The following is a 20,413-nucleotide window of genomic DNA, read 5'->3' on the forward strand; positions in this document are numbered from 1 at the left end:
ACCTCCAGTTGAAAATTGGTTTCCAGTCGATAATTGAAGAACGCTTTTCTATAGACCCAGATTTCCTAGGATTGCCTGTGATCAGTAGATGATCCCTTTTATTAGCTCATCTGATTTTTTGGAAAAAAATGATGAGTTATTGTCATCACTTGATCGGCATCAGCGTTTGCGTTGGCATTGCCTGGTTAAGTTTTATGTTTAGGTCAGCTTTTCTCCTAAACTATCAAAGCTAAAATAAATGAAACAGTAGGTTCAAAGTTCCATATTCCCAACTTACAGTTTACACAATCATGCCCTTTTTCCAACTGAGAAAATTTTGTTAAAATTGTTGTGTGGAAGGGTCTCAAGTAATGTAGAGTACTGTCATTAGACAGATCTTGTTATATTCTTCACCTGAAATTGTTTCAAGATTGTTCCAGAATATTACTTGTAGTATTGTTGTTAGTTTGTAGCTGATTAAATCTACTGTAAACAACTCGTGTAACAAGCTACAGAAGCGTTTTGGATGTGTAATCAATAAGGTTCATACATACACTATTCAGTAAACATTGAGATGAGCCATGATTCAGTTGGAGAAATGATGGAACATTAGCAAACTAATTGCGCTAACACAGGCAATATATAGTTGAGGACTGGTATGTATATAGTTGAGGACTGGTAACACAGGCAATATATAGTTGAGGACTGATATGTATATAGTTGAGGACTGGTAACACAGGCAATATATAGTTGAGGACTGGTATGTATATAGTTGAGGACTGGTAACACAGGCAATATATAGTTGAGGACTGGTAACACAGGCAATATATAGTTGAGGACTGGTAACACAGGCAATATATAGTTGAGGACTGGTAACACAGGCAATATATAGTTGAGGACTGGTAACACAGGCAATATATAGTTGAGGACTGGTAACACAGGCAATATATAGTTGAGGACTGGTATGTTTTTCACAGAGACAGCTTTATTATTTTCAGATAAATGATACAAACATAAATCTTGAGAAAGCTGAATGGGAAAAACAACTGCAGGCAAAGGAACTTCAGCAAGCTGAAATGATAGCAAAACTACAGGCCATGATTGTAACATCTGGCTCAGGGCATGTTGGACCAGAACCTCCTAAGGTAATGTATATAGAGAAAATGTGAAATTTGTAAAGGAAGTCAAAGCTAGCACTGTAACATGAATGTGAATAACCTGTTGTGGGTTTAAGATTTGTATCAAGTCACATCTATTGTGAAGTCTTCATCTGCAGCTTTATTCAAGGAACTTAACTGGATGAAATTTGATGAAGAATTAAATATAAAAAGGCAATATTTATGTATAAATCTATAAATGATGAAACAATTCCTGACTATTTGAAAGAAAAATTTAAAAATCAGATTCATAATCACAACCTATGCTCAGAGAGTAATAATGAACTAAAAGTGCCAAAACCTAAAGTAGAATTCTTTCGTTAATCTTTTGCCTATTCTGGTCCAAAATTATGGAATGAAATACCACCTACAGTCCATAAATCAGAAACGCAAAAACAATTTCAAAGTTCATACATTAAGTGGTATTTTTCATTAAACAGTTAAAGGAATCATCACTGTCTCAAACAGTTATTCCAAGTCAAATAAGTATGCATTATTTTTATTTTTATTGTTCGTATGGGATTATTACAGCACTTCATTTTATTGTATCATTGCTGTTTCTGAGATATGTTATTTCAATGAATCTTTATATCTTTTTTTTTGACTTGCATGTTTAAATAATGTATTGTTCATTTTGTATTAATGATATTCTATGCTTGATTATGTTTGTTTAATGTGTATATTCTGCATATATGTTGAGGCCCAGATGGTAGATGGGGAACCCAATGTGTAGCCTCTAGAAATAAAATCGTTACTTACTTACTTACTACTTACTTCATAGACCAAGTGGTTGTTGAAGAATTCTCCTTGAAGCAGCAGTGGTTAAACTAGTGACAGTAGCACTTGGCCGTACAGGCACAAACAGGAAACAGGGGCAACTTACTGGTATCCATACCATACCTTCAGTCTGTCATTGTAACATCAGAATCTCCTTAGCACACCTGCAGTCTGTGATTGTTACATCAGAATCTCCTTAGCACACCTGCAGTCTGTGATTGTAACATCAGAATCTCCTTAGCACATCTGCAGTCTGTGATTGTAACATCAGAATCTCCTTAGCACACCTGCAGTCTGTAACATCAGAATCTCCTTAGCACACCTGCAGTCTGTGATTGTAACATCAGAATCTCCTTAGCACACCTGCAGTCTGTGATTGTAACATCAGAATCTCCTTAGCACACCTGCAGTCTGTGATTGTAACATCAGAATCTCCTTAGCACACCTGCAGTCTGTGATTGTAACATCAGAATCTCCTTAGCACACCTGCAGTCTGTGATTGTAACATCAGAATCTCCTTAGCACACCTGCAGTCTGTGATTGTAACATCAGAATCTCCTTAGCACACCTGCAGTCTGTGATTGTAACATCAGAATCTCCCTAGTACACCTGCTGTCACTGACCTCCAAAATACCTGGAGTGTTTGATTGTACCATAAGAATCTGTTTAGCACATCTGCAGTCAGTGATCTCCTTAGCACATCTGCAGTCTGTGATTGTAATTTTTTAGCTAAATTGTATTTGTGAAATCTTTACACCTTTATCAGAACAAAAAGCTGTGAATTCGACTGAAGTCAAGAGCTGTCTGATGTAAGGCATGTGAAAATAACAAAGTAAATGATAAGTAATATCAAACAGATGTAGAAAGGGCCCTTACTGTCAGGATACAAGTTATATGACCCAGGGAAGTGCCTATGCCTTTTGTATCTTGAACAATAAAATGGGTCCTATCCCTAAGGTGACTATGTCTTAGACTAGCTGACAAACGAAATAGAATGTCCTTTGTTAAAACGTATAGCTGGTGAGACCAAATATCTCGTATATAAAATTTTCCTCTGGCTACCTTGCCTAAATGATTCGTGTACCAATGATTCGTAAATGATTTCAATTATGAGCTAGACAATTTCAGGGATCAGGCAAATCACTAAATGTTTCAAACTAACAATTTTTAATTAGCTGAAACTCCTATAGGCTGGAGACTCTATACTTGACTGGTCTTTTTGTTGAAGTTCTCGTCAGACAGTGTCATTGAATCAACAACATACGAGTCCTATCGCATAGATGCTCGGCCTCTGTCCTCTCAGCTCTGTATGAATGCCCTGACTCCTGGATGCTCAGCGCCTATATGCTATCATATGTAGCATTCAACTACCATATAGGTATATCCCCGATGCCTTGGCTGTACTTCGCCAATAACGCTGAACCGTCTATAAGCTGGAACTCTCCTACTATCTCAGTAGATGACCAAACTCTGGGTCTCTGTTTCAGCTTCCCGATGCTCAGCCTATATATGCTATCGTATATAGCATTCAACTACCCTTAAGGTAAAACTCCTATGCGCTGGCCCTATAGCTCGAAACCTTATTGAAATTCTGCAACTCTTCTTTAGTCTATAAACTTTGAAAGTCTTCTTTTTAATAATTTATCCGCCCTGACAGGGTAACTGCAATAGTCTCCTTATCAAGGTACTGGGATAAATTACTAGTTGAATCCTCGATGTGTCTTCTTCGACCGCTGGATACCGAATGCCTTCTCCGTCATCCATCTACCTATTTATACCCCAGCAGACATGCTATTTTTAGAACTTGTTTCTGATTGGTCCAAATTTAAACATAACGTTTTACAACGAGTACTTGCTGTATCAAATATCTGGTTCCCTTTAACTTTTGTATATGACATAATGTGTGATGCTGGGATCCAGCTATTCACATAATGAACCCAAATAAGCCACAAATGACCCTAATTCTATTATTTACAGCAATTCAACAATGATAATAGCAATGATTATATAAAAAGGGAGTCAAGCACTGTCTGTGCTTATGTGTCACGTTATCATTGTATCAAATATACAAATTATTCTGACACTTACAACAAATTAAGTACTACTTGCTATATCTGTACAGCATAATGTTTGTTTCCTTTATCGTTTTATGAAATATACAAGAAATAAAAAGTTGATAATATACAATTATAATAGATTTATTGAAGTTTGAATATTGATATCCTTATTTATTACAGAAACGTAGAAGAGAAACATGGTGTCCAGGAAAAGCTAAAAGAGAGTTTCGTGGTTTACATGGTGTGTATATAAGTCACTCAAGTTACTGGGATATTGTCATGCATTTATTCTAGGTTACTGGGATATTGTCATGCATTTATTCTACGTTACAGTTTGTATATAAGTCACTCCAGTTAGTGGGATATTGTCATGCATTTATTTTACGTTACAGTTTGTATATAAGTCACTCAGTTTACTGGGATATTGTCATGCATTTATTCTAGGTTACTGGGATATTGTCATGCATTTATTCTACGTTACAGTTTGTATATAAGTCACTCCGGTGACTGGCATATTGTCATGCATTTATTCTAGGTTACTGGGATATTGTCATGCATTTATTCTACGTTACAGTTTGTATATAAGTCACTCCGGTTACTGGGATATTGTCATGCATTTATTCTAGGTTACTGGGATATTGTCATGCATTTATTCTACGTTACAGTTTGTATATAACTCACTTCGGTTACTGGCATATTGTCATGCATTTATTCTAGGTTACTGGGATATTGTCATGCATTTATTCTAGGTTACTGGGATATTGTCATGCATTTATTCTACGTTACAGTTTGTATATAAGTCACTCCGGTTACTGGGATATTGTCATGCATTTATTCTACGTTACAGTTTGTATATAACTCACTTCGGTTACTGGCGTACTGTCATGCATTTATTCTAGGTTACTGGGATATTGTCATGCATTTATTCTACGTTACAGTTTGTATATAACTCACTTCGGTTACTGGCATACTGTCATGCATTTATTCTACGTTACAGTTTGTATATAACTCACTTCGGTTACTGGCATACTGTCATGCATTTATTCTACGTTACAGTTTGTATATAAGTCACTCTGGTTACTGGGATATTGTCATGCATTTATTCTACGTTACAGTTTGTATATAAGTCACTTCAGTTACTGGGATATTGTCATGCATTTATTCTAGGTTACTGGCATATTGTCATGCATTTATTCTACGTTACAGTTTGTATATAACTCACTTCGGTTACTGGCATACTGTCATGCATTTATTCTAGGTTACTGGGATATTGTCGTGCATTTATTCTAGGTTACTGGGATATTGTCATGCATTTATTCTACGTTACAGTTTGTATATAACTCACTTCGGTTACTGGCATACTGTCATGCATTTATTCTACGTTACAGTTTGTATATAACTCACTTCTGTTACTGGCATACTGTCATGCATTTATTCTACGTTACAGTTTGTAAATAAGTCACTCCGGTTACTGGGATATTGTCATGCATTTATTCTACGTTACAGTTTGTATATAAGTCACTCAGCTTACTGGCATATTGTCATGCATTTATTCTACGTTACAGTTTGTATATAAGTCACTCAGGTTACTGGCATATTGTCATGCATTTATTCTACGTTACAGTTTGTATATAAGTCACTCAGGTTACTGGCATATTGTCATGCATTTATTCTACGTTACAGTTTGTATATAACTCACTTCGGTTTCTGGGATATTATCATGCATTTATTTTACGTTACAGTTTGTATATAAGTCACTCCGGTTACTGGCATATTGTAATCATAAGATATTTCTTAACTCGTACATTGCAGTTTGTATCTGAGAAATAACAAATGTACAGTTCTTGTACTTGAAGCCATGACATACATTTTCCAGTTTGGTCAAATTCTTACAGGAACAAATTAGTCAACCTTAGCACTGGTTTCACTCTCAAAATAGAGTAAAAAAGGACTAGCAACTGGTGGCCAAGTTGTTAAGTTTGATGACTTTTGAATAACTTGCTTCTGACCAATGTGATTTTGAATTCCTGGTTTAGTTGGAGAATTTTTCATGAGAGGAAGCCATCAAGCTTGCTTAAAGGTTGGTGGTTCTACCAAGGTATTGTGCATACCTGAAACAATGCTTTGAAGGGCTAACAACTACTTGCTGGAGTTCTAAGAAACTTCTTGGAAAGCTTCACTGCTAAGATTAAGTATATTCCGCTTTTGTGCTTTTAAAATGCAATAATTGTACTTCGGGGAGCATCGATTTTACCAATATTTTGTTGATTTTTTGTTGTTGTTTTTTAAGTGATGATGACGGACCACATTGTTTGAAATAACTTGGCAGTACTGATATATGCATTAAATAATTTAAGTTCAAAAAGTAGAAAGTAGTGATAAACTGAGATCTGGGGAAGAATGATGAGTTCTGTAAGAAACTTTTGCTAGCATATTCTAGTTTGTTTGCTGCATCATATGTGATTATGTGACTGCTTTATATTTTAGCAATCTCTGAGATTTCACCCCCAAAACTGTATGAATTACGGGACAAAACACTTCCATTCACTGCAAGAGTGCAGGACAACACAGTGTTTGAAGAGGAGGACTCGTTCCACTTGCTGGAGAATGCAACAAGTATAAACTCTGGCAGCAACAGTCACAAGCAAAACTCACCAGATCCTAATGAAACCATACAAACAGACGCAACTCTGAAGCAACTGTTTCAGTTGTAAGTACCAACAAACCAGTATAAGAAAACAGTTGTTTCACAAGTATTGTTTGAGTACTGTAATATTGTGTTTCCAGAGTGACCTCTTTCTATTATTATTCTGTGGCTGATTTGTTTTAGCAGTTGATGACTTCAGGGTCATTACTAGGGGCCTCCCTCTGCCTTATAGAAGATTGTTGACTCTACCTAGATGTCTGCCCATGCCTAAAAGAATCCCCAAGAGCAAACTGGGGTCTTATACAAGAAATAGACAACAACAAAAAAAAAGATAAAAAAAATGACCATAACTGTTCGATGTGACAAACCAACAAAATAGACAAATGCTGTTGTACTGGTATAAATTAGGTATCATGCATTAATCATTTGGTGTTCTTATACCTTAAAGTAACCCTGAGAAAAGTTTTGATATGTGAAAGTAGAAAGAATTTCTGTATTAGATAGTGTATGTAGAGTTCGTTTGTAACCATTTTATTAAATGATTCTTATAAAAACAATGATATTAAACAAGATGTTATTTTTTAAGACAAGATGCACATGAAGTGGTGTTGGAAGAATTAAGGAAAAAGGATGAGGAGTTAAAAGAATTGCAGGAATTTACAAATATAGAAAGACAAATGGAGGCAGATGAAATCAAAAAATTAAAAGAGGTATTGTCTTATTAGCTCATCTGATTTTTTGAAAAAAAATGATGAGTTATTGTCATCACTTGAGCGGTTGTCGGCGTCTGCGTCGGCGTTGCCTGGTTAAGTTTTATGTTTAGGTCAGCTTTTCTCCTAAACTATCAAAGCTATTGCTTTGAAACTTGGAATACTTGTTCACCATCATAAGCTGACCCTGTATAGCAAGAAACATAACTCCGTCTTGCTTTTTGCAAGATTATGGCCCCTTTTGTACTTAGAAAATATCAGATTTCTTGGTTAAGTTTTATGTTTAGGTCAACTTTTCTCCTAAACTATCAAAGCTATTGCTTTGAAACTTGGAATACTTGTTCACCATCATAAGCAGACCCTGTACATCAAGAAACATAACTCCATCTTGCTTTTTGCAAGAATTATTGCCCTTTTTGGACTTAGAAAATCAGTTTTCTTGGTTAAGTTTTATGTTTAGGTCAGCTTTTATCCTAAACTATCAAAGCTATTCCTTTAAAACTTGCAACACTTGTTCACCATCATAAGCTGACCCTGTACAGCAAGAAACATAACTCCATCCTGCTTTTTGCAAGATAAATGGCCCCTTTTGGACTTAGAAAATATCAGATTTCTTGGTTAAGTTTTATGTTTAGGTCAACTTTTTCTCTTAAACTATCAAAGCTATTGCTTTAAAACTTGCAACTCTTGTTCACCATCATAAGCTGACCCTGTACAGCAAGCAACATAACTCCATCCTGCTTTTTGCAATAATTATTGCCCTTTTTGGACTTAGAAAAAATCATTTTCTTGGTTGAATATTATGTTTAAGTCAACTTTTCTCATAAACTATCAAAGCTATTGCTTTAAAACTTGCAACAGTTTTTCACCATCATAAGTGGACACTGTACATCAAGAAACATAACTCTATCCTGCTTTTTGCAAGAGTGATGGCCCTTTTTAGACTTAGAAAATCATGGGTAGGACAATATTTCTATTATACAAAAAAAATCAGATGAGCGTCAGCACCCGCAAGGCGGTGGTCTTGTTTTAGATTTATTAAAAGCTTCAGATGCAAAGTCTTATTGTTAGAAAGTTGTTTGAGTACTTGTCTCTGTCAAAGTGATATCAATAATATACATTGAGGACTATTTTTAGCTTGACTGTTCGAAGAATAGGGGAGCTATCCTACACGCCCTGGCGTGAGCATCACACAAATTAAGTTTGCGTACCACCCCAAATATTTTCAAAGTTCATTGAGATATTGCTTTCATATTTTGCATACTTGTTTACCATCATGACCCCAGTCTGTAAAAAGGAGGAGGCAACTCTATCAAGCATTTTGACTGAATTATGGCCCCTTTTCAACTTAGAATCAATGTTAAAGTTTGCGTACCACCCCAAATATTTTCAAAGTCCATTGAGATATTGCTTTCATATTTTGCATACTTGTTTACCATCATGACCCCAGTCTGTAAAAAGGAGGAGGCAACTCTATCAAGCATTTTGACTGAATTATGGCCCCTTTTCGACTTAGAATAAATGTTAAAAGTTTGTGTACCACCCCAAAAAATTTCAAAGTCCATTGAGATATGCTTTCATATTTTGCATACTTGTTTACCATCATGACCCCAGTCTGTAAAATGGAGGAGGCAACTCTATCAAACATTTTGACTGAATTATGGCCCCTTTTCGACTTAGAATATGCTTATTGTAATGTTTAAGTTTTACTCATTGCTTATATTATACTATCAAGCACTGAGAATAGTCAAGCATGCTATCCACTGACAGCTCTTGTTAGCTCATCTGAGCCATAGACTTATATAGGAAAAAAATAAAAAATCTCTTGTCCTAAAGTTCAAGGCCTAGGCCTTTGATATTTTGTGTGTAGCATTGCCTAGTGGATCTCTTACAAGATTGTTCAAATTATGTCCCTGGGGTGAAAAGAGGCCCCGCCCTGGGGGTCACTTCTTATATGAGTTATATAGGAAAAAGTACTTAAAAATTATTAGATCATAGTTCCTAGACTGTTTAATAATAATTACCTGATGATCCCAAGTGATTAGGGGTCACCTGACTGTGACCTTGACCTACTGACGTACTTCCTTGTTTTTTATGCCCTGAAGGAAGGCATATTAGTTTTCAACTGTCCATCCGTTTGTTAGTTCGTTCGTCACAACGTTAACTTTTTGCATGAAGGCACTTTACTTGCAAACCACTGCACCCAGGACCTTTAAACTTCACATGCTGATAGTATTTATTGAGTACACGACCTCTACTGACTTTGGGGTCACCAGGTCATAGGTCAAGGTCACCAGGTCAAAGGTCAAGGCGCTGCGGGGGCATTTGTCACCAGTAGTGACAGCTCTTGTTTAAGATACAACCTTGAAATTTGGGTGACATATACAGTTTTGCACACCGATCTTAAAACTGACTTTCAGTGACCATAAATGTGACCTACTGACCTACTTTCTTAATATGTTAGCATCTGTTTGCCATTTGAAACTTGTGGCTCATATTACTCAGGTGAGCGATCCAGGGTCATCATGACCCTCTTGTTTTCTAATCCCCCCACCCCCTACCATGGTTATCTCCTTTTTTGAGACCTTTTGCAATAAAATTATTCACTAAACACTAAGACTATACTCACCCTTGAATACGGAGCCAGATACGCGAGTTATGCAAGATTAAATAATTGATACCATATTCAACAGTTATAGTACATGTTTTAGCGCTACATGTTCACATTTTGTGCCAGACTTGGTGTACATACATTTTTCACCCAAACTATGGGCAAGTAGCTTTAACTGACTCGACTCTGATATATTTTACTAGATAATATAATAAGAGAGATCGTGTTTGTATACAAATCCCTTGTATTTTCTATTTTTAGAACTGATAAGACAAAGTTCGGGTGGGCAGACGCCGAGCGTCCATGTTTTTTTGTAAACAGTGATGTTTTTCTAACGGCTAAAACTTTCTTAAAACACAAATGATATCAATAATTTTTTGATCAATGGAAAGGGTATAAAACAAGCAATTTATTGATTACTTTTAATTATCATTTCGAAATAAAATGGCTTTATTATGAACGCTTAACTTACAGTGTTTTTTCTAAAAGTATGGAGCATCGCTACGCCGCTATTAAAATCATATGTCATTTAAAATGGTCATTCATTTCAAAAAGATATTTAAATTAGAAAATATGAAAATCGTAAGCATTTCAAAACTTTTTGAATTTTTAAAATCCATAAATTAGCGAAAGAGTTATTAAAAATTAAAAATTCCTATCCCATACACAAACGGTGTAAAAAACATTTGTTTTGCCAACCACCAGATAAACAGGTGTTAATGCGTGACGTCAGGGCAATCTCTCCTATATACTTAGTTTGTGAAATTCGCAACAATGTACATCATGTGAATATATTTAAATAAAAACAATTAGATTTTTGTGAACTTACCGCTGTCATTGGTGTATCAACGTCACAATATTTAGATTACCAAAACAAATAAAAAGTAAATTTACAAAAAATCTGCCGTGAAGATCCCCCTTTTTAGCTCATCTGATTTTTTGAAAAAAAATGATGAGTTATTGTCATCACTTGAGCGGTTGTCGGCGTCGGCGTTGCCTGGTTAAGTTTTATGTTTAGGTCAGCTTTTCTCCTAAACTATCAAAGCTATTGCTTTGAAACTTGGAAGACTTGTTCACCATCATAAGCTGACCCTGTATAGCAAGAAACATAACTCCATCTTGCTTTTTGCAAGATTTATGGCCCCTTTTGTACTTAGAAAATATCAGATTTCTTGGTTAAGTTCTATGTTTAGGTCAACTTTTCTCCTAAACTATCAAAGCTATTGCTTTGAAACTTGGAATACTTGTTCACCATCATAAGCAGACCCTGTACATCAAGAAACATAACTCCATCTTGCTTTTTGCAAGAATTATTGCCCCTTTTGGACTTAGAAAATCAGTTTTCTTGGTTAAGTTTTATGTTTAGGTCAGCTTTTATCCTAAACTATGAAAGCTATTGCTTTAAAACTTGCAACACTTGTTCACCATCATAAGCTGACCCTGTACAGCAAGAAACATAACTCCATCCTGCTTTTTGCAAGATTTATGGCCCCTTTTAGACTTAGAAAATATCAGATTTCTTGGTTAAGTTTTATGTTTAGGTCAACTTTTTCTCTTAAACTATCAAAGCTATTGCTTTGAAACTTGCAACACTTGTTCACCATCATAAGCTGACCCTGTACAGCAAGCAACATAACTCCATCCTGCTTTTTGCAATAATTATTGCCCCTTTTGGACTTAGAAAATCATTTTCTTGGTTGAGTATTATGTTTAAGGCAACTTTTCTCATAAACTATCAAAGCTGTTGCTTTAAAACTTGCAACAGTTTTTCACAATCATAAGTGGACACTGTACATCAAGAAACATAACTCTATCCTGCTTTTTGCAAGAATGATGGCCCTTTTTAGACTTAGAAAATCATGGGTAGGACAATATTTCTATTATACAAAAAAAATCAGATGAGCGTCAGCACCCGCAAGGCGGTGCTCTTGTTTATTTTATTTTCTTGTTCAGAAATGATTAAAGAAGACTATACTTGAAAATCAAGAACTTTGACCGTTGCGTTTATTTTATATCGGCTAAACGGCCATGAGATACATTGAATTTTTTTGCTAGTTTTCCCCACCCCTACTACGGATATCTCTTTATTTAAGCATTTTCCAAATGAAATAATGTACAAAATGCAACATGTAAACAATAACATTGAATTTAGCTATATTCTTGAGTTTGGAAAAAAGTTATAACATTAATTTTAATGCAATTATGACAGAAAAACGGCGATTTCCCTTGAAAAATACATGCGCCGCCAGGGGGGCTCTCCTCAAAGGAAATGTGGATTCGGAATGATTTTATTTTTTCTCCAAATGAAAGACAGGAGATTTTAGTACATACAGACCTAATATCAATCTTATATCTCATACTTCGAAATTTTCGTAGGAAACCCGCGAACCACCTTAAATCCCACTGGCATCCATATAGCTGGTTAGTGAGCCACAAAGAACAGGGTTTTTTCCACCTATCTCACGGGGCCGATATTCGGCCCCATTCCCAATGCCAAATATGCTCAATATTTCCCAATGTGAAGCAAAAAATTCCCGAACCGAAGAAAAAATTCCCAACTGAAATCAAGTTATTTTTGGTTAATAAGAGATAACTCTTGCATAGTAAGTTGTTTGCCAAGGAAATCAAACAAAATTTTGGAAAAATCAACTCATTTCTATTTTTAGTAACATGACTGTCTGCAACCTCGGCAAAAAATAAATACAAGATTTTGCTAAAAAATTGTATGATTTGTAAGCATAAACCTCAAAAAATGCATAAGTACACCAATATTTATTGAATATATAGTACTCAAAACATGTTGACCGATAGTTCTTACACCATTAAAATCAATTGTCACATATTTTCGCAACTCATTTTTAGCTCATCTGATTTTTTGAAAAAAAATGATGAGTTATTGTCATCACTTGAGCGGTTGTCGGCATCTGCGTCGGCGTTGCCTGGTTAAGTTTTATGTTTAGGTCAGCTTTTCTCCTAAACTATCAAAGCTATTGCTTTGAAACTTGGAATACTTGTTCACCATCATAAGCTGACCCTGTATAGCAAGAAACATAACTCCATCTTGTTTTTTGCCAGATTTATGGCCCCTTTTGTACTTAGAAAATATCAGATTTCTTGGTTAAGTTCTATGTTTAGGTCAACTTTTCTCCTAAACTATCAAAGCTATTGCTTTGAAACTTGGAATACTTGTTCACCATCATAAGCAGACCCTGTACATCAAGAAACATAACTCCATCTTGCTTTTTGCAAGATTTATTGCCCCTTTTGGACTTAGAAAATCAGTTTCTTGGTTAAGTTTTATGTTTAGGTCAGCTTTTATCCTGTCAAAGCTATAGCTTTAAAACTTGCCATAGTTTTTCACCATCATAAGTGGACACTGAACATCAAGAAACATAACTCTATTCTGCTTTTTGCAAGAATGATGGCCCTTTTTAGACTTAGAAAATCATGGGTAGGACAATATTTCTATTACACAAAAAAAATCAGATGAGCGTCAGCACCCGCAAGGCGGTGCTCTTGTTTTCACTTGAACATACCCACATTTTGCCACTCTACTTTTTTGAAAATTTGGTTATAATTGTGGTGAAAACAAACTGTAAACAAAAGTTTAAATATGACAAATGAAGAGTTACTGTATTTTATTTTTGCATTTTAGTATAGTATCAACAACTTAGAAAACAATCCTGAAAAAAAAAAATTCTCAAAATTTCATATGGGAATACTTTAAATTTGTAATTCATTTGAATGTATACCAGTAAAACTTGAAACTGAAGTTTTAAACTAACATAGTTAAATGTTAAAAACGTGCTTGATTTGTGGATACATTTTCCCAATTTTGACAATACCGCATTAAAAATTCCCAATTTGACCAGGGGCCTTTTTCCCAAAAACCCTAGAAAAAGCCCTGAAGAAGCTTAAAGAATGGTTACAGATTGCCTTAATGTCTGATATCTGACATTTGAATGTGATTCGGTAGGTGAATATGCACAAGACAATGGTATATCATAAATCAAAATGGCTGCCTTTTCAAAGTGGCGGCCCTATAAGAAAATAAACACTTTGTTTTACATAAACATTGTCTTACATTAAGGAAAAACGAAACAAGTTATAATTATGTAATGTAAATATTTGTAAAATGAAACAACAGGTAGAATGCTTTTAAAACAGTCTCAAACATATACTACTGTTTAGTGATTGCTTATATTTGTATAGATGGATGGTCCAGCATCCTGCATCAACATTTTTACTTAAATGTCATCTCTGAAACTACTGGTCAGAATGATATCAAACTTGGACTGTAGCATCCTGGACCTCTCTCAACGTGGTTCAAGTGGTTTCACTAGGCCCCTGTTTTGGGAAACAAGATCTGCAAACCTTTGAACAACTTTCATGAACCAGCTGATTGATCTTCATCAAACTTGGTCTGTAGCACCCTTGTATGAACTGCTTTCAATTTTCTTCAGATGGTTCACTTCACCTGTTTATGGGGTCACAAGAGCTAAAAATAGACCAACTTTTAAACAGTTTCTTCTCATGAACCACTTGCAGGATTTTCACCAAATTTGGTCTAAGGCATTCTTGAAAGATCCTCTCAATATAACGCAGTAGAAGGCAAATATGGTTTAACATGATAATGGAATTGGCTATATAATATTCAAGCTTCAAGCACCTGTGCTTAATTAAGTGGTCTTAATTGATAAAAGATGTAACACTTGTTTGTGACTGTATTTATCTCTTCTGCAAGTGTCTGCATTTTAATTTAATCTGCAGATTTAAAGAAATGCAGGAATTTACAAATATAGAAAGTGCATGACTGCAATGAGCTTGTGGCTGTTTTCTGAACGTACTGTTGTTTAAATGTTTTTTAGCTCGACTATTCGAAGAATAAGTGGAGCTATCCTACTCACCATGGCGTCGGCGTCACACCTTGGTTAAATTTTTCGTACCAGTCCACATTTTTACAAAGTCTTTTGAGATAAAGCTTTGAAACTTTCAACACTTGTTTACCATGACCATGACCAGTTATAGGCAAGAGCACATAACTCCATCAAGGATTTTGGCTGAATTATGGCCCCTTTTGACTTAGAAATCATGGTTAAGTTTTTCGTACCAGTTCATATTTTGACAAAGTCTTTTGAGATAAAGCTTTGAAACTTTCAACACTTATTTACCATCACCATGTTCAGTTATAGGCAGGAGTACATAAATCCATCAAGGATTTTGGCTGAATTATGGCCCCTTTTGACTTAAAAATCTCGGTTAAGTTTTTCGAACCAGTTCATATTTTGACAAAGTCTTTTTAGATAAAGCTTTGAAATTTCAACACTTGTTTACCATCACCATGCCCAGTTATAGGCAAGAGAACATAACTCCATCAAGGATTTTGGCTGAATTATGGCCCTTTTTGACTTAGAAATCTTGGTTAAGTTTTTTGTACCAGTTCATATTTTGACAGTCTTTTGAGATAAAGCTTTGAAATTTTCAACACATGTTTACCATCACCATGTCCAGTTATAGGCAAGAGTACATAACTCCATCAAGGATTTTGGCTGAATTAGGCCCCTTTTGACTTAGAAATCTGGGTTAAGTTTTTCGTACCAGATAATATTTTGTGTAAAGTGTTTGACATATGGCTTTGAAACTTTTATCACTTGTTCAGTATAATAGTCTCTATCTGTAGGAAAGAGTACATAACTCTGTCATCTATTTTGGCTGAATTATGGCCCTTTTTGGACTTGCAAATTGGTTCGGTTTTCATACAAGTCCACGTTTTGTCAAAACGATTTGACATATTGCTTTTAAACTTTGAACACTTGTTTATCATCATGATTTCAATCTGTAGGCAAGAGTACATAAATCTGACAACTATTTTGGCTGAATTATGGCCCTTTTTGGATTTTGAAATTGGTTCACACATTGCCATTTAGTGCAAGACTTATCGAAATCTACAAATACAAGAACATTGTTTGTCTTATCTTTTTTTTCTTTTGTCTGAATATCTGTGGTAATATTTTGAGCCCATTCTTCAATCAATTCTTCGAATAGTCGAGCGTGATGTCATCCGCCAGCTCTTGTTTTTGTTTACTTGCATTTTAGAATGATTTAGTTATAACATATACTAGCAAAATGTGTAAATTTTCTGGTTTTAGGATTTGAAGAAATTGACCGAGGAGAACAGATCAATGAAAGAAACTGTAAACTGGCTGGAAGAAGAACTGATGAAGTCACAGAATGAAAGGAAGAACCTAAGAATGACTGTGCAGTCAACAAATGCCAAATTGAATGCTGCAGAGGATGGTTCAGGACTATCAGAAAAAAGTAAACAGTTGACAGTGTCAGAGGCACGAGTTTCAGATCTAAACACTGATCTTGAGATTCAGAAATCACAGTATGAATTTGCTATCCAACAGATGAAACATAAGTTAGAAGTTTACACAACAATGCTTGAAGAAAAAGGTGTAGACTACAATAGTATAAAAGCTAGACTTTCTAGTCAGTCAGAGGAATTAGATCAAGTTAATACAGAGAAAAATGATGAAATAGCAGAATTAAAACAGAAACATGAACAAGAGATTAATGATCTGAGAAATGAGGTTGATATGTTAGTATTAGCTCTTGAGAAAGAGAAGCAAGAGACTGCTGAATCTCAGAAACAGTCTGAGCTGGAATTGGAAGACCAGAAGTCTCGATTTCAGAAAGATATTGATGAGGCAAAAGAAGAAATTGAAATATATCAGCAAATGTTGGAGGAAGAAAAAGCTAAAAGGATGAACACAAAACAGAATGGTGAGGTGACAGCCAGTGTTGATGATGTAAGACTGACAGAATTGCAGTCTGAATTTGAATTACAAAAGCAAAATTATAAAACTGACATTGCAAAGCTACAAAATGAAATTACTAAACTTAGAGAGATGGCGGGCAGTGGTAAAGAAGTGTCAGAAGAAGAAAATGTTTCTGTAGTATATGATAAGAAAATTGATGCAATGATAGCAGAATATGAAAAGAAAATGGATGAAATGAAAGCAGAATATGAAATTAAAACTACGCATTTAGCCGAAGAGTTAGAAATGGAAAAGAATAATGAAACTGAGAGGGAAAATGAATATAAAAAGCAGATAAATGATCTGAAGGAAATAAATGAAAATTTGAAATCTGAGTTGAAAGAACAGTTGAAGGATCAGTCAGTTGACTGCAATGCAAGTATAAAAGAGTCCAAAGAATGTCAAACAGATAAGATAGAAAGGCATGTCAACTTTGATTATACTGCTGAAATAAAAAACCAGAAGGAGATGTATGAAAGTGTTATAACTGAACTGACTGAAGAAAGAGATGCTTATCATGCCGTCTTGGAAGAAAAAAGTATGAATGAGTCACAAGCAAGCGATTTAGTTCTACTTAAAACACAGTATGATGAGCAAATTTTCACCTTGAAATCTGAAATTGATAGGTACAAGGAACTCTGTGACAATAAGAATTCGTCAGAATTAGATGTTGATAATGATAAATTAAGCTCAGAAGAACATGATGAAGAATTTGTTAAGCAGTTGAAAGAACAGATACAAGACTTGAAGTTAGAGGTTGAGAAATACAAAGACTTATTTGAATCTGAAAAAGCCAAACTGAGGAGGAGCGGGGGATTAAGTTTTACCTTAGATGAAAGTGTTTGCACAAGTGATTGTATTGCAACAAGCACTGAACATAATGCAAACAGTGGAATAGATTTACAGAAAGAAATGTTACAAGCTGAAATTGACAAACTGAAGGAATGTCATGAATCTGAAGTAACTGAATTAAGAGAAGAGATCAATAAATATGTTAGAATGTTGGAAACTATTCAATCCCAAAACATGTCTGAAGAATGCCCTAACAAAAGTCTTCATGGTAATGTAGTACATGAACAAATTGTTGAAGTTAATCAAAAGTTTGAAGACGAAATAAAAAGGTTAAGGGCAAAAATACAAGAGTTAACTGATGATCTTGAAGTTGAGAAAAAAAGGAACAATTTATCAGGTGAAGAAGTTTTAGATTTGAGATCAGAAATGTTAAGAGCTGAACAGGAAGAAGCTGAGGCTAAGTACATTGAGGAAATCCAGGAATTGAAATCTAAATTAACATCTTATGAGGAACAGTTACAGAAAAATCAAACACAATGTGAGAATGAGGAGATTGAGACACAAAACTTGGAAATACTTGAACTGAAGGCAAAGCTGACTTCCTATGAGGAAATGCTGCAGCAGGAAAAGGAGAAAATGGAGAGGATTCTTGAATCAGTTGATGAACGCAGGACTGAACTGGAGAAACATGAAAGTATGAAAAGTATGTATGAAGGAAAAATTAAGGAACTGAATGAGGATATTAAAATTTACATGGATTTGTTGGAGGAAGGAAAAAGTCAGAGTACGGATGACCAAAAGTTGGAGGGAGAAGTAGAAGGTAATATGGGTAAATACATTGAAGAAATAGAACGGTTGAAAACTGAATTGCAGAAGTTTACAAATTTGTATGAAATTGAGAAAGAAAAGAATGAAAATAGCTGTGAAAACACTGCAGAGCAGAATAATGTTTCTGTAGTATTAGATAATGAAAAACTTCAGACACACATAGAAGAGCTTGAAGATAAGCATAAAAGAGAAATTGAATTTATGAAGGAAGAGTTTGCAAAGTTTGCTGAGCAGCATTTACAGGGGAAAGGCCTGGAAGGAGAATCTGATACAGAAGAGATCAAAACTTTATATGAGAAAGAAATTGACAGTCTGAAAAAAGAATTACAAAATTTGAAAGAGAAATGCAAACAAGCTGAAGAGAATAAAAGCGAGTCAGATTGTTGTGTTTTGAGATCACAATTATTGAAATCTGAACTGGACGAATTGAAAAAGACACACAAATTAGAAATAGAATCTTTACAGTCAGAACTTGAAAAGAAGAAAATATTGCAAGAATGTAGCAAAGACCCTAGTCTTACTGAAGATTTGAGAATTAGATATGAAAAAGAGATTTCAGAACTTCAGCAAAAACTAGAAACAATAAGTGCTAACAGTCCACAAAATTGCATTGAAGACTCAGAATGTGTAGGCATGGACCTTCAGAGTGAGATGCTCAGAGCAGAAATAGAAACACTGAAAGAAAATCATGCTGAGGAAATAGGAAAATTACAGGGACAGATACAGTCAGTAAGTCGCAAGGAGACAATTGATGTTAGTATTAACACCAATAAAATACAAGGTGAGTCTAGTAATATTTACATACTTAGACTAGATATCTAGAGGCAGTTCACTTGTAAAGTTGAATAATGTTTCACTTCATCCAAATATTAATGATTTTTTGATTAAGTTTAGTTTTAACAATTTAAGCAAAGTTACTTGATCCTTTAAAAATTCAAAGGATGTGTTGAAAATACCTTTTACAGATTCAGTTTATGGTCTCTCATCTTGATATAATTACATGTTAAAATGGCCTACATTGATTAAAATTATACAGGCCAGCTGCTTTACAAAAATCAGTAAAGTTTATAATAATTTTGTGACTGTTAGTTGAAGACAGCATGCCAGAAGCTGATGAGGTAAAGCAACTTAGGCTGGACTTGGAAAGCTGCCAAAAATGTTTGGAGGGAGAGAGAGGGAAAATCTCACAGTTAAAAGACACTATAGAATCTTTTGAGAAGGTACCGTAAACAAAATAGCTTACATTATTTATCAACATGATTGCTAAACATGGATGTGTTTTAAGCGTGTACTTCACAAAATGTGTCTAAAATTAAAAGCAATGCATTTCTGCTTTTGAAAATCTCAATGCCTTGATGTTTCCTCAAAATATTAAAGTGATTTTTTTTTAAAATAAAATCTCATTTGAAAGTAGTTCCTGAAGTAAATTATGTCTCCCACACCACTGTGGTGGGAGAACATATTGATTTACTCCTGTCTGTGTGTTTGTCAGTCTGTCACAAATCTTGCCCACACGTTTTAAGTCGAACATTTCTCATCCAATCTTTACAAAAGTTGAACAAAATGTGTTTACCAGTAAGGTCTTGGGGCATAAATGACTTGTATACTACAAGTTATGTGAATAGTAGTATAGGAGTCATTTATGCCCCAAGACCTAATCATGTCAGATGATTAGGCAGTTGAGGCCTTGGTGCATGGTTGACTTCTATACTACTATTCAGATGATTAGGCAGTTGTAGGAGACATGCGCTTTTCTCAAAAGCAGCTCTAGTTTGATTTGATATTATCCCAAATAAATAACTGCAAAGGATTTAAATGTTCCAGATTTTATGAAGAACATACAACAAATGAAATGATCTGTTGTAGACAACATCTACTGTTAACATTGATATTCAGTAAGTTTATATTATGTGCTGGACCAGGGCTTAGGAAATTTGCCGGTTTGTCGGTTTTGGACCGATTTTTTACTTTTCAGACCGATTCATAAAGTGAAAAAACAAAAAAAATCGGTCCCGTAAAAATGGAGAAAAGTAC

The 20,413-nt window shown here is 34.9% G+C and overlaps 1 protein-coding gene across 1 annotated transcript in view; it reads left to right on the top strand.

The window, feature by feature from the left end:
- LOC123525709 (centromere-associated protein E-like) overlaps positions 1-20,413 on the top strand; it is a 95,968-nt gene that overhangs the window by 36,895 nt on the left and 38,660 nt on the right. The window contains exons 12-17 of the mRNA XM_053538835.1: positions 978-1,124; positions 4,151-4,211; positions 6,458-6,680; positions 7,204-7,327; positions 16,088-19,160; positions 19,469-19,599. Of these exons, the coding sequence (XP_053394810.1) occupies positions 978-1,124; positions 4,151-4,211; positions 6,458-6,680; positions 7,204-7,327; positions 16,088-19,160; positions 19,469-19,599 (3,759 nt within the window). The remainder of the gene's footprint in view (positions 1-977; positions 1,125-4,150; positions 4,212-6,457; positions 6,681-7,203; positions 7,328-16,087; positions 19,161-19,468; positions 19,600-20,413) is intronic.

This window comes from Mercenaria mercenaria, chromosome 3 (assembly GCF_021730395.1).
Source record: "Mercenaria mercenaria strain notata chromosome 3, MADL_Memer_1, whole genome shotgun sequence".
NCBI classification, from domain to species: Eukaryota; Metazoa; Mollusca; class Bivalvia; order Venerida; family Veneridae; genus Mercenaria; species Mercenaria mercenaria.